This window comes from Carassius gibelio, chromosome A17 (assembly GCF_023724105.1).
Source record: "Carassius gibelio isolate Cgi1373 ecotype wild population from Czech Republic chromosome A17, carGib1.2-hapl.c, whole genome shotgun sequence".
NCBI lineage: Eukaryota > Metazoa > Chordata > Actinopteri > Cypriniformes > Cyprinidae > Carassius > Carassius gibelio.
The window spans coordinates 14,033,554-14,056,866 of record NC_068387.1 but is presented as its reverse complement, the minus strand read 5'-3'; the positions used below and the strand labels follow the sequence as shown (position 1 = coordinate 14,056,866).

At 37.6% G+C, this 23,313-nt stretch overlaps 1 protein-coding gene across 1 annotated transcript in view; it reads right to left on the bottom strand.

Annotated features, from left to right (window-relative positions):
- The window catches only part of ush2a (Usher syndrome 2A (autosomal recessive, mild)), a 194,376-nt gene that overhangs the window by 54,830 nt on the left and 116,233 nt on the right, over window positions 1-23,313 (bottom strand). The window contains exons 40-49 of the mRNA XM_052530541.1: window positions 18,563-19,191; window positions 13,791-14,119; window positions 12,584-12,706; window positions 11,819-11,982; window positions 11,468-11,677; window positions 7,625-7,827; window positions 7,159-7,271; window positions 4,590-4,788; window positions 2,963-3,131; window positions 2,590-2,811 (exon numbers count right to left, since the gene is read on the bottom strand). Coding sequence (XP_052386501.1) covers window positions 2,590-2,811; window positions 2,963-3,131; window positions 4,590-4,788; window positions 7,159-7,271; window positions 7,625-7,827; window positions 11,468-11,677; window positions 11,819-11,982; window positions 12,584-12,706; window positions 13,791-14,119; window positions 18,563-19,191 — 2,361 coding nt within the window. The remainder of the gene's footprint in view (window positions 1-2,589; window positions 2,812-2,962; window positions 3,132-4,589; window positions 4,789-7,158; window positions 7,272-7,624; window positions 7,828-11,467; window positions 11,678-11,818; window positions 11,983-12,583; window positions 12,707-13,790; window positions 14,120-18,562; window positions 19,192-23,313) is intronic.

Below are 23,313 nucleotides of genomic sequence, written 5' to 3'. Positions count from 1 at the left end.
CATCAAAAAGCTAAATACTATAGACCTTGTATGGCACATAATGCTGTTTTAATTGATTTATTGATCGAGTGTTTTTTTTCCTTTAGTGATTTACACACCGAGCCCAAAAGGTGACATTGTTAATTTTCTTTTGTAATTTGACTAATAGCATTTCTTTTGAGACTGGTTAAGGGATTGTTTTTTTTTTTTTTCACAGGCAGCTTTTCAAACAGCTGATGGCTGTCTCTAACAATTCCATCTCCGCTGTGCCGGAGCGCTGCGAGTCCTGACAGGCTAGAGTGTAATGTGTGACAGATCGCACTTTGGGGACCCAGTAATCACATTTCCATCGGCCATCAGCTGGATCTCAGTGGGACATCCTCAGAAAACCGCCTGTGATTCTATTTCCACAATCTGGAGAATCACGCGCAGCTTAAACACAATGTCACGGCATTTCTAAACAACAGAGTTCAGAAACACAAATAGAAAAACAGACAAATTTCTCTCTGACAACTCACTCTTGAGACAGGCCTAAATATATATTGCATTACTCCGCGTCACATGATCCTTCAGAAATCATTCTGATATACTGATTTAGTACTCAAGAAACAGTTGAACAGTATAATTTCTGTGGAAAATCTGTGATTTTTTTTTGTACTCTTTCATTAATAGAAAAAAAGAATAAGTTAAAAGTTAAAAAGAATAGCCTTTATTTGAAATTGAAATTTTTTGTTATATATAGTTTTTGTGATATTATATATAATATGCCTGCACTTATACTTTTAACTAATTTAATGTGTCCTTGCTGAATAAAAGTATAGATTCCTTTTAGAAAACAATAATCTCAAAACAAAAAAAGTATTTTGCTGTTGTTGGGATTTTATACAAGCAGTTAGAGAACAGAGGTCATGCGTTACAGTGATTTAGGGGAGTTAGACACTTCAATTCATGGTAAACAATAGTTTAACTAGCAACATAGTTGGTAAAATTCCATTTCCAAGACTTGGTCTCACATTTGATTTATGATCACCATTAAAAAAGAAAAAAATAAGCAGCCAGATTCCTAATAAACCTAATTAAGCCCCCCAACCTAATTAGGCTTTCCCCAAAATCTACAGCACATTTCAGCTTTTACTCACATTACATCCTCCTTAGCCAATAGAAGAGGATGGCAGCTCATGGCATATGCTGCGTTATCTGTCCATTAGTTTATATTTGCAGAGACACTCACGGCCGCTAAAGGAGACAGAACCTTGAGGGAGTCGGGGCGTCTTTATCAAGGTTAAGTAGCTCATTCAATAATAGAGCAGGCTGACAGAGTGAGGAGCCAGTGAGGAGCTTGTGGCGTGAGCCCCCAGCTCTGCACACCAGCCGTGTGGCTACCAGGAAAATGGCCTTTAGTTATCCTAACGGTACGATCCATCATAACATATGCTCTCCCCAGGATCCACTCTTTAATGAGCGATGACTTCTTCATCTGCCTTATTTCAGTAAGATGAACCAAAGGAAGAGAAAATCAAGTGAGGTAATGTGAGCGAGCAGTGTGGCGCGGCTTGTTTTAATCTAGAGGAAAATGTTTTTTCTAGCTTCTGAAATAACTCCAGGTATGTAGTGTAACGAATGAAGTGATACAGTTCCCTAGAAAAGGGGGACAGCTTTGAAAAACTGTATATCAAGGGCAGGGTGATTAACCAAAGCTTGAAAATGATTACTGGACCCAATCCCAGGATGCTAGCGAAGCCACCGAACGACTTAGAAAGTGTGTTTGTTTGATAAATCCACTGGTGCCACTGACCTCATGGTGGCCATTAGTTCTGTTGCATCCTGGGAGCCTGCTGTGGGCTTGGCACTGCTCTGGTTATTGCTCAGATAGACTCAGCTCCATCATCCAGCCTGACAAAGATGGCTGACACCAGGGCCAGTGCCCATCCAGCCCATCTGTGCCCAGGTGCCCACTTTAGCAGGGCACTGCAGGGGAGCCTTGGTGACCCTAAGAGGGTTCAGCTCCTCTGACACCCACCACACTGTGTCATTAGAAAGTCACTAAGGAGTGAGGGCTAAACTTAGCCACAATGACGTGGCCATACATGCTTTGGCCCATTTAAAGTTAGTGCCACACTTTTGGTTTTTCAGAAGGAGAAGATTTTAAGGCTGCCCTAACAGTATAATTCTGCTCTCTGACAAGCCGCTGGGATAAATGGATTGCAATCAATCTGTTAATCAATGAACCCTGAACTAAATGTAATAATAACAAGAAATGTTTCTTGAGCAGCAAAAATGAGCCTTTTAGAATGATTTTTGAAGGATCATGTGACAATGAACACTGGAGAAATGGCTTCTGAAAATTCAGCTTTGTATCACAGGATAAAAAAAAAACAAAAACATTTTAAAATATATTAAAATACAAAACAGTTGTTTCATACTGTAATAATAGTTCTTTTTAAATAGTTCAATATTATGGTTTTATTGTGTTTTTGATTAAATAAATGCAGCCTTGGTGAGCATAAGAGACTTTACTGACCCCAAACTTTAACGGTAATCTAAAATAAACTGCAGTTGTGACTAAAAAAACAAAAACACTGTTCGACAAGCATGTTTCTCCAAGCTGACCTGATACATGTTTATGGGGCGTCCCCTGGTGATCATCCCCACAGCACACCGTCTCTCTTGGGACTAACTGTCCTCCACAGCACTGGGAGTTAAAGCCATCATAAAGACGCCCCCCACAGCAGATCTGACCAGCTCCAGACATGAAGGGACTCCCACCACAGCATGAGTCCCCAAGACCAACAGATACACGCCGTTCCACAGAGTCCGGACAACAGACCTCTCCTGCAAAACACATATAGAACAATCAACTACACTATGTGATATAAAACAAAAGAATGTTAAAAAAATTAAGAAGAAATACTGAGATTGATATTTTTATTCAGCCTAACTTGAATTCACCTTTGGCTGTGTTAATGCTGAATGCAGTGCATACCTGGTGGAACTAGTATGTAATATCCTCCACAGCACTGGTGTTGAGGCATAGGCTGGAAAAACTGACCTCCACAACACAAACTCCCAGAATCCTCTAAAGCTGGAACATAACGCTCTTCACAACACTGATGAGACTGATTTAGGCTGTGAACAGTCCCTGCACAGCATACCTGCAACAATAAAACACGTATAAAAATAAATGCAATTTAAATACATTGTCCATACAATGGATTGCTCTTCAAGACCATTAGGAATTTAAGAGTTGGCAATGCCTCAGCTCTGAGGGCCCACAGAGGCACATGTGAGCGCAGGTAGAAATCCAGCCCATCTTTTCGCTCCACAGCAGCGGGCTATATTTAGCCAGACTCCGCTGCCTTCTTTGGCGAGAAATCAGGGCAGGATAGATTCTCTATAGCGCTGAAATGATACTCTTGTGGAGTCTGAAAAATCTGTAATGCCCTGAGCAACTGACATTGTCCTTACCTTCTGGCCCAGCTTCCAGTAGAAAAATGGCATAGAGTAAATACCTTCTCTGATGTGCCTTTGAGAGAGGTCTTAACTTTTAAACCTACTTGAACCTGGTTCATCAAACTCCTGAGAATTACAACCACTACATGTATAGGCAGTGCAAAATGAAAGCTTGCACATAAAGTATGTAATTGTCCTTAAAAGACAACTTCTGACAGAGTTAAAGGCTTCTGACAAGGTATCGAAGTAAAAAAAGAAATCCATCGGTTGTTTATTGGATGGATGCAGATATTAATGAAAGCTTGCAGTACACTGTAAGAAGGGGGCAGGGATTAAATGATTGGAAAAGTCTGGAATACATCACCAGATATAAGTGATGCATTGATGAAGTCCAATAAACATGCATTAGGACATATATAGTGTGAATTTTCAATTCATGCTGACTTTAAATGTTTAATTTAATATATTATATAGGTTGATTTAACATTTTGATTAGAGTATTGGGATATAGTGTTGGACAATGAGGGGCCTTCAATTAAAAAGTGTTCAGAACCACTGGACCAGCTTAAATTGCCCAGGCAATAGGAAAATGACCTATTGCAGAATGTTTAAATCTGTTAACTTTTCTACCTTTTTTATAATTAAAATAACACATTAAATGTACATCTTTAATTATAGCTGATATTTTAACTTAGTACTAATAAAGAATCAAACAAAAACCCCTTTCACAAGGTGTTAAACTGTGGACAATGCTGAATTCAAGACAAGCTCCATTAACACATTATCACAATAGTGTGTCATGTTGCCTCTGTGAAACTCATTTTTCTATTATACTGCTTTACAGCTTCGAGAGCTCTTGTCCTTATCGGAGTTGTGCTCTTTTTTTGTGCTTGTCTCTAGTGTATTACTGTCCGATTTAAGCTGGTGGAGACGTATGGCCTGTGTTTGCTTGCCAAGTTGGCTGTGTTTCAATAACACCAGGATGGCAGCAACTGCAAAAGACAAGATAATCTTTTAACTGAAAACAATCACAGGGACTGTGCTTCATATATAAGTACCAGCCACTCCAACTGATTCATCACTGTTTCTTCATGGAATACTCTACTATAAAAACTAATGATCCAAGTATAACAGTTTAATTGAGGTTAGTGAGTAGTTACCTGTGTCTCAGGCTTATAACAGGTCTTGCCGCAGAAGTCTTGTTCTGCAAGGCACTCCAGGTACGAGCAGTGAGCCTGAGGAGCAAACACCTGCTGGGTCTGCAGCTCCTCGCACCGCTGCAGAGTCCTCCGCCACACGTCATATCCTCCCAGAATGCCATTGGGCTTACCAGGTGATGTCCATTCTAGTTTAACTGATCTAAAACATACAGAATACAGACACAGCACAGATATTACACCTTCACAAATACTGCTTGTCACTAGACTGTCAGTCTGGTTTTAGTTCATACTCTGTTTTGTTCCGTCACTGTCAAGGAGAAAGCATGTAATATAATAGAAAAATGGTGATAATTGCCTCGTTATATAACGCTTTCTACAACTTGATATACTAGAGCCAAATAGATGTGCTGTTCAGTATGAGTTATGATATGTGTCATCTTTTCTTTTTCTGATGTAGTTCTTGTATTGATTTTCCTCTCCACTCATCATGCGGCAGAGCTGGCTTTCCACAGAAAGGAACAATCTTTGTTCACTACTGCTTACTTTGAGATATTGGATAAAATATTGAGACCTTTATTGTGTCAATAAAATATTAAGTTGCATTACAAGAATTTTACTGTTTCACATTTTGTAATATTTAGTAATAGCAACACATTTATTTACTAATCACATATTATCTTGTATTTTAAGGTATGATTATGAAGTTTTAAATGACAAATACTAGGAATCCTGCTGTTTTATTAGCATTATTTAATAAATGAGTAAATAAGAAACAAGCAAGCAAGTAAATCCAAAACAAAAAAATCACATTGGGTGGTGCAGTTTGGTATCTAAAGCAGAAGCAGACAGGGAAGGACCAGGTTTTGGACCACAAAAAAACATTTGCTTCTGGCGGCACACTGCACATTGCAAACAGGAAGGAAATTCCAAAAAGACATTAAACAAGCCTTATTTCTTTCTTAACTGTTGCCATAACCTTATGGAAATGTGCTTTTGTTTTCATCATCTTTTTCATCTCCTCTCCACACATGATAATATCCATACCGCTCTGTGATGTGGCTTCCTTTGCTTTTTGCTCATCACTTTTATGTTGTGCAAATCTCCTGTCACACACGCACGGTGTAGAGAATGACATAATTACGGTTTGCATGGATCTCTCTCCTGTCCTCTGCCGCCTCCCTGATGAGGAAGCTAATTGATAGTGAAAGCCTCTGACGACTTAAAGCTGACAGACCTTAGTGTCTGATTAGGAATTCATGAAATACAACAAGGCTTCCTCTTTTAAAGTACAGACAGAAAATAGTTTGGAGATTATTGTGGGCTTCAAAAAAAAAAAAAAAATCATGATTACTTTTTTTCTTGATGGGTCAGGGATGAGGAAGCAGCTTTCCCTTTAACAAATGCGTAAGTATTATATTAAAAAGGGTGCCACTGCTGTCCACAGTTAATCCCTCATGGAGAGAAATAACTGGAATTCATATTGGGCTGCAGCAGTGGGTTAGCCATCGGTTGCAGCACTTGTCATATTTCAATCAAAGCTTAATCCAGCCGCCAATTCCTGTCCCAAGCCCCCACATATAGCACCAGAGACAGAATTAATGAATTAGCTATTGATTAAACTCCACTCGAGCAAATCTAGCGTGGCAAATAAATGAACTGTTTGGGGCATGTGTAGGCCACGGCCAGCCATGTCGGGCCAATCGATCAGTAGTTAGTATTCTACGGGGAGTGAGTACAGCACACTGGTCATATGACATGAGGGTGGGAGACAACACGGCAGGAAATGTGTGAATTATGGTTTATTATGGCACACAGAGCCCTAGTGCCGTCAAGTGCTTACACTGTGTTACACTGTAGTATGTGTAAGGTTGTCTTATATTGTGATTTCAAGCTGCTGAAGTCATCAAATGTTCACTAATCTCCAGTTAGCAAAAGTTCAACAGACAGTAGACAACAGTAAAACATATGAAAACTATATATCCCACTTTATTTCCCAGTGAAAAACTGTAGATATATAGGAGATATATATATATAGGAAAAAATATGTTTTGAAATTATTCATAATGATTTTATAAAATAATCGAAGGAACAATTAGGGATGCCAAATGTTCCTTCAATTATTTTATAATGAGATGAGAAATATATATCTAAAGAAAGTTTGAAATGTCAACATTAAAATGAACCAATTCAAATAAAAAAAAAAATACTCTATGTTATCTGTATGAAAGGCTCATTTCTCTCTAAATGTGCAGCCACTGTACAGTGGAGATGGCGAGTCCACTCCATCTTTGCAGCCGACACACTGCATTTACATTTAGTCATTTTGCAGATGCTTTTATCCAAAGCGACTTACAATTGAGGCATACATAAAGCGATTCTTCTTAAAAAGGCAAACTTTGACAAATTTTTCTTGCTTCTTCTTCTTGCTATTTTTCCCAACAGTCATTACTTTTGCCGGTGATTTGGGCCAAACTTTATTCATTTTGTAAATATACTATATAAATGGTTTAGTTCCCCACCCCCTGTATATATTTAATTAATTAAATGAATAAATCGACTACTGACTCACCTAGAGCTAAGCAGCTGAATCTGAGGTTTGGCGATTTCAGTCGGTGTGTCCTCCACAGTGGTCACCTGAGTGCTGTTACTCTCCACACACGCATACACGGTACACACCTCCAACTAAACACAGAACAGCAGACCCACTGCACAGGTTAAATCCAAAACAAAGTGAGGTCCAAAATCTGAAACCATTTTACGAATGTTTTTTTTTTTTTATGTTGTTTTTTTACAAAAAAAATTTTTTGATATCAGCACAAAAAATAAGTAAAATGATTTGTGCATTATTACAGAAACATAATGATCCGTTTAGGATGTCAAATCCTTGTTTATTTCACGGAATCACTTTTATATACTTACCCATGTTAAATCCAAAACCTTTAGATCCTAGATTTTCAATGTGGTCTCAGACTTTTGAACTTTTAATATGTGCTAAATAAAACGATGTATTTGTGTGTTTTGATAGAAGGCCAGACCTGAATACTGTGCACAGTGAATGGCAAGAGTCCTCCCACTTCCAGTGATCCAGTTGCATTGCTAGTGGACTCATAGAGATGGCCATCAAGATAGATGGAGTACTTTGTGACCACACCATTTGGAACAAGAGGAGCCGTCCATAGCACCCTCACTGCTGTGCTGTTTAGGACCACCACCTCTGGAGGAAAGACTCCTTCAGGTTCTGCAATACAGAGAGAAAGCCACACTAAATCACTCAGAAAGATGGACTGGGGCCCACATGAAAACATAGGGTCACAACCGCAGCGCTCTTGAAGAGCTCAATCCTCAAGATTTGTCTCTTTAACCTCTGCCCAAGATGAAGCTCAGGAAAGGCTTGAGGTCCTCAAGTCTGCAGTAGTCTCTACAAAGAATACAACAACATCTACAGAAAAAATGCCTGGAGAAAAAGCAGTTTTTCATTCTTTTTTCTCTTTTTTTCCCCAGACCAAGATCATGCCAGCAGTAGCATAAACACAAAGCATATTCTACTCTGAAAAGGCTTTGGGCAGCACATTTATTTCTGCCTTAGAAAAAGAGCACGAAAGAGAAACAGAAAGAAAGGGATAAACAAAAAAGAACAGGTATTTTCTTAAAGTTGATCTGTCTATTTTTTTATTTTTTTTTTAAATATTCTCCTATCCTAGCTTAAATTATTGAGAGAAGTGACAGTATAAGTAAACTATTCATATAGAAATCATACAATTTTGATGCTGTATAAATTATAAGAGAAATTCGCCTTTGACGGTAGGAAATGTAAAAAAAAAATCTTCATGGAACATGATCTTTACTTAGTATTCTAAGGATTTTTGGCATAAAAAAAAACTATAATTTCGACCTATACAATATTTTTTTGGCTATTTCTTAAAATATACCCCAGCGACATAAGACTTTGTGAAGTGTTTTTTTTTTTTTTTGAAGACATAAGAAGTTTTGTGGTCCAGGGTCACACAGTATATATGTATATGTATAATTATATATAACTGTCCCTCAGTTGTCTAATTCAAATAATAACCAATAATAAAGCAGCAGTAAACGTGTGTATAAATAATGTGTATAAATAATGTAATTTTATATGTACATCAGGGAATGCTGACAGCATTACTTCAGGAAGGGCTGGCAGAATGAGAAAAGGCTGAGTGTGACTCTTTCACTTTCCCTCTTGCTTTCGGGGGTTCCCGCAGATGGTTTGTGGGCAAATTGAATCAGTCCTGGAGAAGCGCGCAGGGATTGGAGTGCTGCACCGGGGGCAGAGGGGGTTAACTGGGCCAGTCTGGGGGATACTCTCTACAGCTTGAACCATTTTCGCCTGCTTTTTCATTTTCCCCCTCCCTTCTTTTCCCATGACAAATCACACTGAGATACAAAAGAAGACCATAGAGTCTATTTTTCAGCTTGATGTGACTCTAGTAAACAGCTATTGTGACAACTTTGTAAGGCTCTTCTGAAAGAATGTAAAAAGGGAATGATTGATAAAGCTTTCTTTTCTGAGGCTAGTGAAGTTAGTTTGTGAAAGAGAGCTGAAAGACATGAGTGTAGTGCTAATGACAGCTGAGAGATCAAATATCTCCGCAGCGGCTTTGAACAAGCCATTGGCTGACATGACGGGCTGGGGAATGAATTCGATACAGAGGAGGGGTCCTGACACTTCCCCTCTCACTAAAGAATACAACTGCTGTTCTTCCTACTCAAAGCCTCAAAGAGTCTCCCTTCAGAAGGGAATATCCTGTTCACACAAAGGTCAACAAGAGAAGTCAATGTTAAAGTGCTTGGACCTTTACAGCAGATCTTACTGTAGGTTTGTGAGGGCCAGATACATGTTTTGGTATTGGCAACAACTAACAGTAACCTAAATACCTTTGGTCATGCAATAATGGGTGATATGTCACTTAAAAGGATGGTCAAACAATGGTTCATACATACCACTTTTTGTGTATAAAATTTGAGTTCAGGAATGTGCAATTAAATAAAAGCAGAACCTAAAAAAAGGTTAAGATACTGCAAAATACAGAAGATGTGAGTGCAATGATCAAATGTCCATCTAGTTTATGTATTAAAAGTTAATAAATTATAAAATAAAAATAAAAGAATGAATGAATGCATGAACAAATAAAGGGTTCTGTGTGAATGGACCCTAACATTTCTCTTAATGAACTAAAATAAATCTCTTATATAATTTTTAAGAGCAGAACTAAAAGTACCTTAATAAAGAGAAAGTTTGAATATATACAGTTACACTAAACTAAATAAAATAAAACTAAAAGCACCCTAATATACAGGATAAAAAAATATATCAAAAATATTGCAATGAACAACACTATTTAGTATTAAATATTTCTTAAAAAGCAAATAAAACTGTAAAATCAAGTGCAATAACGCAGATGAATCAAATGAATCAGTCAATCATTTGTCAAATGGGTTCATTTTCAGGAACTGTCTGAGCTAAACAACTTCCCAACATGCCACTTGAGACATAGGAGAGCTGAGAGCACATTTGGTTATTGTCTCAACTATTAAGCAGCTACATTGAAAAATTTGGAAAAAGTAACTTATTACTTGAAAAGGCTAGACTGTTTAGAACACAGCTATTAAAAAATACTTAGTGCCCGCTTGTTGCTCCCCATCATTGACCAAAAGAGCAATGAGAAATACTGGTATGTGACTGATATCAGTGCTCTCCTGAAGCGTCTCTTTCCATGGGATTTCTGCTGCTGTATTATTAATGCAAGACTTTGCATGGACAACCTCGTCTCCATTCCAGTTTTTAATTAGCGGGCTCTTAACATATACACTAACATGCAGCATAGTGTGATCTTTTAACTTCAACTGCTTTTAATAAGCTGACCTTTAGGTTGTGCAATAATTAAGCTACCACTACTAGCTCTTTGGTAAATGACTTATAACCTTTATTTAGGAGCAAATGCTATTCTAATGTTCTTAATTATACTGATAAGAGACAGAGATAGAAGTTGAGGTATGTTATGGAAAACCAGTTGTTTAGTTTTTAGTGTGTAAAGCACAATTTAACTAACACTGCAGTGTGGGTCTGTGTGTGTGTGTGTGTGTGTGCATGCATAAGAGGTTTGCTGAGCTTTCATCTGTTTCCTGTGCTATCACTGCATCAGTATATTAACTGTGTAAGAGGACAGCTTAATGACTATTGATTATAGCACAGAGGTCAAGATATCAAAATTTTGGTAAAGGAAAATATTAAATCAATCAGTTCTTCTCCTCATCCGTTTTTTATCTCTGAGAGCAGGGACTTCTGGAATGATATGAGAGAGGCAGGCTGACAGAAATCACAGGAATATTTGAAGTGTTGACAGGAAAACCATAATTAGCCAATATCTTCAATCCAAATTTCATCCAGTTAAACATATAGAGATGGTTGTGGTCTAGTAAACATATTTTAGTTAAACCACTTTTCTAAATATAATCTAAGATGCTTTGCAAACTTTTACATTATTTGCGTAGATGCAGAAAACATGATTGTACATATAAATTAAAAGAGTCTAGACGCCACCTGGTCTTTTTGTTCTAGAATGTGGCGAATATATTTTGATTCCATTCACATATCAAGAAATGTATTTTTGCAACTGAATCACTTCAATACAGACTTTGACTGCCTACACGTACTTAAAGGGCAAACAAGAGTATTATAAACGGTTCAATCAGTACATGCACTTAACAATAAATACATTTAATACTTTGTTTTATGCTAAAGATTCAGTCAAAACAGTTAGGTTAAACAACAAATCTGGGGCCCTGTGGCTTGGCAGTCAAAAAAGATGTGTGTATCAAACATCTATGTAGAAAACACTCACCTCCATCTGTAGTAGTGCAGCTGACCTCAGGACTGGTGATGTTGTGAGCGCCATTGGACACAGTCAAGGAGACCTTGTACTCTGTGCTGGGCTGCAGGTCAGAGATGACCACAGAGGTCACAGCGGGGTCAAGTGTAAGAGTCGGCCTGTGCTGGGTGGACAGAACCATAAGGATGTAGTCCTCCACACTTCCCTGCAAATCTTGCAGAGCTGGGAACATAAAATAAAGAGAGAGAAACAGGACGCACTAAAGGTCAAATCTCAGAAACAAGTTCTTTCAAGATTCTTTCCTGAAATGTATTATCGGTCAAGGGTCAGGATGAGTTTAATATAGAGATTCTAGCCTCTTACTGGGGGTGGACCAGTTGACCAGGATCGCTGTATGATTGAGAACTTGGACGGATATGCTGGTGGGGGTGAGGGGTTGCCCAGCCAGTGTGACCCCTGTGGCAACCTCCCCTGAAGCGTGGCCAACATCATTGTGAACCAGAAGTTTGTATTCGTACCATGTGTACCTGTAACACATTTCAAATCATTATGCACAAGGACATTTTTTGGAGCCATAATCACAGAATCTTATAATATAGAAATATATAATTATTTATACCATTACATGTACATATTAAATAATTTATACTGTATGAAACTGTATTTAAAAATATTTTTAATGTATTCATATATTTAAAAAAATAAGAAAAATACTTAAATACATTTGATTATGATAACTATTCTAAATATATCCACTGAAAAGTGTGTTTATACGAATGAGACTGTATAATACTAACAAAAGCTGTGATAATACTGCATCAAATGTCAAGTATTTAAATATGCTGCTTAAAGTCAAGCTCAAAGTTAAATGAAGTCAGACATGAATCTAAATGACAGAACCTGTGATACATTTGGGGAAACATGAGAAACATTTGGGGGTTTTATGTTGGAGTTATTTCAGCGTACACACAAGGAGTGCCAGAGAAAGATTAACCGAGAACAATTTAATTCTATGGAATATTTGCTCAAAGTATCTTTGAAAAGCATTAAAAAGATGGCATCGGTGCACAAAAACAGTTTTGTACACACAAGCAAAGTTTGCATTAAAGCTAATTTCAGTAATCTCACCTGCTAAGGCCTTTATCTTCATGAAACAATTTGGTTCCTGCGTAAACATTGTACCACAGATTCAAATCTTCGGGGGGACGGGAGGCCAGGGGCTGCTGGGTTTTCCGTCTCAACAGCTCAAATCTGAGGGCAGCGGAAACAGCCAGATAATCAGAGCCCGCTCTACTCCCACAATCCTCCTGCCATTTCACCCGCACCGCTGTTTCGCTGGGTTTGTGCTTTTGTCTTTTCTCTCTCTTTCTTTCTCCCTCAACAGTAATGCTAATTTCGCCTGTAATCAGGAGAGCTCAGCTTAATGTGCGCTTTATAAGCCTAGTTAAACAAACAGAGCAGCAGCGGGAAAAGTAGTCATGAATTCTAATCATCCGCCGTGAACAGACCTTTATTTACCACCTAATCAGCTCAAAACAGACTAAAATATACAATGAGAAAGAACAAGAACTTTTACGTTGTGCCTCACTCTTCACAACCTAGGGAGACTTATTCCTAATTATTATTAAGACATTTTAGAAATTCCTTTACCATATGAATTACAATTTTGGTTACAATTGAATTTACTGAAGAATGTAAACATCCATTTTATCATCCTTTTCATCCATACCTATATACATCAAATATAAATAAATAAATAGCTAGCTAGCTAGTTTGACTGACTGATTATACTTTGAGGAATGTAAACATCAATTTTAACATACCGTATTTTCCGGACTATAAGTCGCACATGAGTATAAGTCGCATCAGTCCAAAAATAGGTCATGATGAGGAAAAAAACATACATAAGTCGCACTGGACTATAAATCGCATTTATTTAGAACCAAGAACCAAGAGAAAACATTACTGTCTACAGCCGCGAGAGGGTGCTCTATGTTTTCAGTGTAGACAGGAGCACTGAGCAGCATAGAGCGCCCTCTCGCAGTTAGAGACGGTAATGTTTTCTCTCTTGGTTCATTTCTCTCGGCTCATGTCAAATTAATTTTGATAAATAAGTCGCACCTGACTATAAGTCGCAGGACCAGCCAAACTATAAAAAAAAGTTTGACTTATAGTCCGGAAAATACGGTAGATTTTTATAACCATATCAAATATAGTAGTTATACTACTAATTATTACACATACACAAATAACAAGTAATGAATTCAATAAGTAACAATACTTAAATTTGTCAAGTAACTAATATGTTGTACATCGATTGAACATTCATATGTACCTTATGTTGGGCCCATTCGGCCTTGATGGGAGTTGCCATGAAACAGCTAGGAAAGATTCACTGATGGCTACTACTGACAGGGATGGCAGACCTTCTGGGATTGTGGGTAATGTAGTAACCAGCGTTGGAGAGCTCTCAGTGCAGCCTCCAACATGGCCTCCACCTCCTGAGCAGGCGAGGACGGTGATGCTGTAGTTGGTGTAGGGCAGCAGATTGGTAACTGTATGGTTGAGTACAGATGTATTAGTGTGTGAGATGCGTGGATCAGGCATGCGGATCTCATACCGCTCAACTTCTCCATTGGGCATGAGTGGAGCGGTCCATGTAACCTGCAGTATGCACAGGACACATACGAACCTGTTAGTATCACTGAAGAATTTGACATCAGAATCTAATGGTGTTGTTGTGGTCATGTATTTATTAGTGCTGTCAAAATTAGCGCGTTAACGCATTCGATTAATTTGAAATATTTAACGCGTTAAAAAAAAATAACGCAATTAACGCGGTTGCAGTTTTTTTTTATTTCCAGTTGTGCCTTATGTCTGTTCAACGTGCAAAGAAATATGGATAAGACCAAGGAAGGACTTTTAGACGGAAAGTTTCAGTTTAAAACTCTGCCGGATTACTCTTCAGTCTGCCACAAGAAACAGCAACATTAAAATCATGAACTCAAATGTCATTGTTTAAAAAACAAAAAAAACAATGACTGTAACAGTGCGTAAATCAGACCTTTCTGTAACGCTAACGTTAATAAGCTTAAACGAAAATAACGAAATAATTGTGTAGCTGAGTCTTTTTTGTACACAGTGCCGCGAACTGTCAATCACTCCTGTGCGCGTGCATCACTGTCCTCCTCAGCTGCAGCAACTTGCGCTCTCTCTCTTCATCAAGCTTTAAAACAAAAAGGGGACAAAAAGATCATATTGTCTTTGTGCATAGGCTATAGATTAATTAGATAAATGAATATCTAAATTTGTGCCTTGCCGTCTACGGTATTTTTTTAGAACTTAGAAAAAAGATGCTGCAGCCAATGAACAGCCAGCGGGGGCTGCAGGACGACTCAACCTCCGCAGACAGTTTTTAATGTTTATCAGACAATAAATACTCAAGATTTTGCTTTAGTATAACTCACAACGAGTTTCACACACCTTCTCCGGCCACGTTGAGTTGTTGACACTTAACAGTGGGAAAAGCGACACATGCGCTATTCACTTGTATAACTCAAGGGTGAAATGGGTAATGTAGTTTCTGCTCTGGGTGGGATGAATTAGGAAGCTTGCATTGAGAAGGGCGCTCTGAAAATCGGCAGTGCAGGTAAAAGATTAAAACCTCTATTAAAACAGATGAGCGTACCGGTACGCTACAAGCACGTTCTGGGCGCACGGAGAGGTGGCGGTACGCTCAAGAGCTATATTTGGAAGTGGCGGTACTGAGTACCGGTGCGTACTGGCCCACTTAAAGCACTGGCAATGACTATACTTTGGAATTTTTTTGCAGTCCACTTAGAATTCAACATGGAAATCATTTTTGTTTTTGACTTGCGTTGATTGTTTTGAAATTCAAATGGTACTTACATACCTGTGTTTTTATTTCTGTAATAAATATGGCTTTCAAGCCAACAGTTAATTTGGAGGATATTGATGGTTTATTGCAGGTATGTTGTTTACATGAGAAAATCTGTGTTACAAGTTAAACAAAAATTCCAATAAACAATCATATTTTGAATTTAAATAGTTTCTTTGTCTTGAGTTTACATTAATTATTTACATTTTACATTTACATATCCAAAAAGTTTCAGTCTTTTAATTGCGATTAATCGCGATTAATCGCGATTAATTTTAAAAAATTGTGCGATTAATTAGTTAATTTTTTTTAATCGATTGACAGCACTAGTATTTATAAACTAAAATGGTTTCACAAACATGTCTAAGGCGGCAGAGAAGGGCCAGAGTCCAGTGCAATATCACAACACATCATCTCAGGCTTTTATATCGATGAATTTGAGGAACCGACGTCATGTGATGAAGCGAAGGCACCCTGACTTTGACCCAAGACAGAATATTCCTTTCATTACATTTAAAAGAGGCCTCAGCCCCTTGGAGATCATAATGAAATCCTAATGGAATTGCATAGGAAATGCTGCTTGTTGCTGCTATATACTGTCTCTGGATCAAGGGAGGCATCAGCATTTGGTGGACACATTAAACATATTGTGCATGCCTGGGGAGAGAAGATGAAATGGTAGATTGGCTAAATGTTAGAGTTACGATTAATTATGACAGAAAAGTTATAATAATGGATATTAAAAGGTTAAGCAGGAGTGATCCAACCTAATTTTAAGTTTAACTTTCAACCCGCAGGTCCCGCTTTTATGAAATTTTTTGGTCCGCCCCAGCCTGCCCTGCAAATAAAGTAAAATTTCTTTACCCACCCCAATCCGACCCATGGGGTCCGCAGGTTATGAGATGACCTGCGCATCAGGGACATCACGCAAATTACGTTGCTACGCAAGCATTCTTAATAAAATATGAAAATATGCGGGATTGCACGCAACATAAATTGATTTTTTTTATTGCGTTTTTAATGACCCGCCCCAACCCGCCCAGGAGATAAAGTGACAATTTCTATACCCGACCCGCAGGGTCCATGGGTTATGAGACGACCCGCGCACAACTATCACCTACTGATGCAGCGCTGTAAAGCATCATAGTCACAATCCCGACAAAATGAAAAAGAGAGAAATGTTAATAAAATTTAATTCATTTAAAAATGTATCAGTAAAAGTATTGATAAAAGTAGTTTTGTGTAATTAAAAATAATTAATTTTATCTGATTTGTTTTATGATTTGTTATGTAGTGTAACGCCTGTTAGCTTAGCAGCATGCTAAATTTGTTGAACTCCACCGCACGTTGAGTCTCCTGTGCGAATCAGCTCCATGATGGGGGTCAACTCAGTGCTGCCTTAGAAGACAGCTGCCTATGTAGGAAGCATCTCACTGAAATGAAATCATCCTAACAAAGGTGTTTGCCATGAGCATCACAGAGACTGCTTGCATCTCAACAGGAATTTAATATAGCGTATGCTAATGTGAACAGGTTTTTTTTTTTTTTTGGCTTGTTTTTTGTTGTTTACATGTAGAAGCGTTCTCATCCAGTTACATACAAATGCAGCAGTTAACAAATTAATTAAATAATAATGGCATTACAATACACTAAACCGGGGGTTAGGGGAAAATGAATAATTCAAGCAAGTTTATGCAAATGCTGCCTTTGTTTGAAGTGGTAAGCATTTCTGTCCATGTTTCTTGGCACTAGCACACAACAAATAACAGAGAGAAAGAGAGGGGGTTATTTACACACTGCAGGATCTAAGCTGCAAAGCTTGTTTGGTTACATAAACGGCCCTTAAATCCAACCTGTAAACCAGCCAAAAGACTGCAAGCTACCTAGCCCTCTTGAGTATTGTGTCTGTTGAATTACAGGGATGTCGATGCAGTTTGCCTTGAAACACTCAAATCTCCTTTGTCAAAGAGTTATTAAGGTCTGGCATGCTTTGTGTATCTTACATAAACAAAATAAAGAAGTAAAATCTTTAAAGTGTTAGCTAGATGACCAAGGGCAAATTCATGAGGGGTTTCCACAATACTCAGACAGACTTAAATGGTTGGTCCTTAATGATCAGCTCTGACATTTCCCGGAAACCATGCATATCATTGTTCTCATAGCATGAAGGTGTCACTGGAAAAATTATGGATGCTCTGGGGAAGAAATACAGTAGCTTCTCACTAACAATTACAACAGAGATCTCATTTGCACCTTATTGGTGAAAAACATTTTGAAAATAGTTGTGCTGATTAATATTTAAGTCAAAACTGTGATAGATTTTTCCTTTTAAGATTGTTTGATAAAAAGTTAAAAAGATCAGCATTTAGTTGATTTTCTTTTTTGTAACATTATAAATGTTTTTAATAATACTTTTGATCAATTGAATGTGTCTTTTTAACCTTGTTATTGGACCTCACTAATAAACAATAATCAATATTATTTTGTAAAATATATATATTTTTTGTGATTTTTTTTCTCTCTAGCCTAAAGTACTGTATAGGAGTCAGTTCTGAACAATTGTCTTAATCAATTAACTATTATAACTTAACTTATAAACAAGATTGTGATCATTTTGTTAATATTTTTGACAGACAAATTAAAAATAAATATTTCAAAAGGGTTATTTAAAATTATTGTCACACTTTTTTTTTTTTTTTTTTGCAAACATAAACTCCTTTAACCCTTAAATGCATACCTTGTGTGTTAAGCGACCCAGGACAACATTCACTAACCTCAACCTTCTTAGTATTCCTCAGTTTATTCATTATAAACAATATCACACGAAAAAAATAATACAATATAAAAGAATGTCTGCTGTCTGATTATTTTTTTTTAAAGTGTTTAGGGTCGCTAGCAGCCTAAGGTATGTAATAGTGTAATTATATTTTTCTGGGGCAACAATAATTAAATAACTGATGATTATAAACTTAAAAAGTGCAATTCACCCATCACTGTTTGATAGACAATAATTTTTAAAGTTTTAAAAGGTAACGAAATGTGTTTCATTTTATTATTTTGTTATTGCTATTAAAATATCACGAGAACTGTATGCTATTGCAGCAGTTAGAGATCAATTTGTGTTGGATATGTATGAATATGTAATAATGATTGGGAAAACATTCTTGCATTTAAGGTTTAAGTAACATGCAAACTGACTTTCCATGTACCTGTACTGACTCTGGTCCCAAAACCAGCACATGAGGCGACTGCAGTCCTGCAGGCCTTGATGGTCTAGTGGTCACTTTCTCCCACTCACTGCTATTAGATCCCCCCAGCCTTGTGTGCGCCACAATGCGGTACTCATAAGTGGTCCAGGGGCTGAGTGTAACAGAGCTGTCTAGGTAAGTGAGTGTCTGATTGGGCTGCAATGTGGCCACAGTAGAAATCTGTTGTGTGGCAGTGACTCTCCTCTCAATGGTGTAGCCGTCCAGTTCACCGTTGGCATGACGTGGTGGGGCCCAGGACAAGAGCACTGACGTGGGGGTGTCTGAGTAAAGCTGTGGGGGTGGGACGTCCTCTGGGGGAGCTGGCGGGGTGCGTATGGTGTGGGACTCAGAGGAAAGAGTGCAGCCGGCTGCTGTGCAGGCCTCCACCACTATGGTGTACTGCTGATAGGGAGTAAGCTGAGAAAGAGTGTGGCTGGTGCTGTTTCCTAGCACACTGACACTTAACTGATGGTTTTGGTAGATGTTATAATGGGTGATGATGCCGTTGGGCTGGGACGGAGGAGACCAGGAGACAGAAGCACTTCTGGGTTGGATGTCAGAGAGTAAGGGAGGGTCAATAGATCCAGGCCCTGAAGAAAGATAATTAATATTAAATAATTAACATAATTAATATGCAATAATTAAAATGATTTAATTAGTTGTGATGCAGTTGTTGCTACTAAAGGTGCATAAAACACACACACACGAAGGATGTAATTTAGTAAATAAGATGAAAATTATTTTACTTAATGTTCTTATTATACTGTAAAGTAATAGAATCTTTATTTATGTACACAAAACTCAGCTAAAATTTCTAAAAAAAAATATATATTAATAATTATTAATCATTATGATGGAATATTAATCACATACATTATTCTTATTGATTTATTATTGTATCAATTATTATTATTATCAAATCTGTAGATATAACAAATATTTTAACATGTAAAAATATTGTTATTATTATTATTGTTATTGAATGCAATTAATACATAATATAATATAATCATTCTGAATGCATTACATTTACCAGTAAACTTTTAAGATATATCATATATCTCCATTTACCCATATATCCATTCATCTATCCATCACTACATGTATCTTAATTTTGCAATTGATTTTGGCTTTAAATGATCTGAACCCAAGGAATGATGAGCCTAGTCAATCTCCATGATCTAGAGAGATGCAGCTTCTCTCTGACAGCACAAGGACACCGTCTGATTGGAGCAGCCTGATTGTCTGGATGAAAATGTAGAGCAGGCAATGTGCAAATCAGTTCATTTGCCAAAGAGGACAGAGTCAGCCACTGCATATAGCAAGCAAATATGAAATTATATTTATGGATTTATTCGTGAGGCGATGTGGCTAAGGGATATCAGCAATGTGCGAGGCAAACCTCGTAAGGGTATGGAGTGAGTTTTGGTTCTTTATTACATGCGAGAAAATAAAAGATCTGAGAGAAAAAAAAAAGTTTGAGAGAAAAAGTTATCACACTGATAGCAAAAAAACATTTCATGAGAGAAAAAAGAATATTTGAGAGAAAAAGTTTTCATGCCAATAGCAAAAAATAATTATATTTGAGACTAAAAAAAGGTTTGAGAGAAAGAATTTTCTCATAGAACATAACAAAATATACATTTGAAATTTTTTAAATTATTTCTGAGAAAAAAAATCTCTCAAATATATATTTTTTGCTATCAGTGTGAAAATATTTTCTCTAAAAAAAAGTGTTTCTCTCGAAACGCTTTTCTGTGCTCTTGATGCGATTTCTTGCTCTCATGTCAGGATTTTGCTTTCACTGTGAGAATTGTGTCATGGGCGGGGCCACGTTCCTATTGGCCAGTCGGGTGAGCATCGTCTTGTCTTGGGAGTCGAACTGAATCATTACACCATTGTTCGGTTCACCTGCATAGATGCCGCCTCTGCCTTATGGCTAGTTAAGTTGAGCACGGACACTCCAATGTTTGGGTAAGATGATGACACAGGGCTGGCTGAGCAAGTTCAGTATCACTGAAGATTAATCATTAAAAAATAGCACTCATATTCATGAATGAATGTGTATTATATTATTTGCTTGCTAATCGCTAGTAAAGCTAACCAGCCATCATGCTAGGTAAACTTGCAAACTCACCTGGTTTATACTATGTTTAAATCAAATGCCAAATTAATGTTTTGATTTAGATAGTTTCATGCCTTATTTAGTGAGTAGGGTCTGTATATAAGGGTCTGTAGTGAATTGAAGGAAATCACTTAAATTTCTAGCCCAGTCATTTTCTCTGAGTCGTTACAACAACAGAAGCCATGGCAACACTAACATCAAGAAAACCTTCATGGATCTTCAGCCCAGCACAGGTCGAGTCATTTTAATAATTACACATCCACATACCAAAACACATGCCAGCATCCCCATGCACTGCTTCCCTCTTTTACTTCTGATGGCTTGTGCCAGTATCTCCTTGGCTATGACTGGTATAAAACAGTAAGAAGTTTTGAACTTAATTTCAATTAAACAGAATATTAAGTGATGTGTACAGGAACCTTCACACCACATGCCTTGCACAGTGCTTGAAAAGATTTTTTATATTCCCAACCCTGATATATGGAATAGAAATGTCATCATTTACTCACCTACTTGTTCTAAACCTTTGTAACATACAGGGACACACAAGAGATATTTTCAAGAATGTTTGGGTCCAAACAACATTGGATACCATTGACTTTCATTGTATAAAAATAAAATAAAAAATACAATAAATAAATAATAATAGTAATACAAATATATATCAAAACATAATCTTTTGTGCTGATGCATTCTTAGCATCATGCCAATGGCAAATGCAGCATTTCATTTGAACACAGCTGAGGCATAAAACCAAAGCTTACCCGAACATCTTTTCCTGCTTTGCAAGCACTGGTATTTCCTTCAGGAAATGCAAATAGAGAAAATACTATTTTGATGATTTGTCCTTATTTGCTATGTGGAGCACTGCTATTGGGTTTCAGAATAATGCTGATCCAAAATGTCACATTGGTTTATTGCATTTTTTGTGCTCATTCTGTGAGGCCCGATATATGGATGCAGATTTACATTACAGTAATTTTCCATACCATTTTTCTGACAGAACTGTTAGGAAACTCCAGAAAAAAACGTAAGAATGATAAGTAAAAGAGCTTGAACATTTGCTGAAATGAAAGGAGTTAGGGGGATATATGAGCAGTGGTAATTGAAGAGAAGTTGTTTTGTTGCGTTTAAAGTGTCTACTGTCTGCTCTGTAGCTTGGGCAGTCTGATTTATATTTGGGCCCTATGAAAGCTCATTTGAAGGTAATGTTTTCCTCCTTCATTTACATCCCACGGCAGCACGGTAATGGCGTACTGGCAAGGACATGTGGATCAAGGTGACTGGCTCTCTCTCTGCCGTGCTGGGCTGCTGATGTCTCCCCACAGATGGCCCACTTTCCACCTCCCATCACCATCACCTCCCAACTGACTCACTATGTATAGAGCAGACATAACCGAATACATGTATGCTTTCTCTCCCCAAAGCACAGCGGCTACCACAACAAACATCAAGATAATGACTAAATGACAAAAAAAAAAGGACATGACACAGAAGAAGCACACAGATGAAGCAAATTCACTACACAGTTGTACAACTTTTGAATGTTAAGCATAAAACCCTGCATCTAATTCACTAAGCACCCAAAATTCACTTAAACAGATGCTAAACACACTAAAACAGCATAAGACTCATTTGTTTACACTTCTATTTAACCCTCTGGGGACGGATTGGGCGGTACCGCCCAAAATGGCATACTTTTACAAATGTGTAGTTATCTCAAAAACTATTAATGCTAGAGAGATGCGGTTTTTTTTGCCGTCTTCCTCAGATTCCGCTGAAAACAGCGGTGTCCAGTTTGTCTATTAAACACTTCCCTTATTGCGCAATACCACTGCGTAAACAGGCCAATGAAAACGATTGTGCTAGGCAGATTCAACAAGCAACAGCCAATGGAAAAATTGCCGCTGGGAGGAGTCTTTTTCTAACCCAATCAGAGGAAGGTTATGTCTTCTAGCGATTCAGAGGACTCTGTAGCTCTGCTGTAGCCTTGTAAAAGCTGGCTGGACGAAAGTAAAAGACATATAATCAATAAACGTTCAGAGAATCAGCATCAGGGTGGAGAAAGCAGAACGCGATCGGAGTGTTACAGAGAGCGATCGGAGTATTAGCGAGCACAAAGAGCTAAATTCGAGCGATCGGAGAATCAGCATCACGTGGAGAAAGCAGAAAGCAATCGGAGTGTTAGCGAGCACAAAGAGATAAATTCGAGAGAGATACAGCATTATTACAGAATTGTTTTATCAAAATGGCAAGCAGTAAAAGATTTACGGCAGAACAAACTCTGGAACAATTACTGGAAAGGCCTGGAGAGGCCTTGCTTTGCTCACTGGCATGCCTAGGACTGTTTTTTAAAAAAGTTAATTATTGAATTGTTCTTTACACATTTGATTAAACAATAACACATTTCTGTCAAGCAAAGAGTTTGAAAAAATATATTTTCTTTGTTCAAAAACTGTTCTATATTGTGTGTTTTTCAGTAATAAATGACAAAAATCTAATTTTCGTTTTTGAAATTCTCTAGTTTATTGTAAAATTTTTCACTCATACTTCCTTTATATAAACATATTGCATGCATGCTTATGGT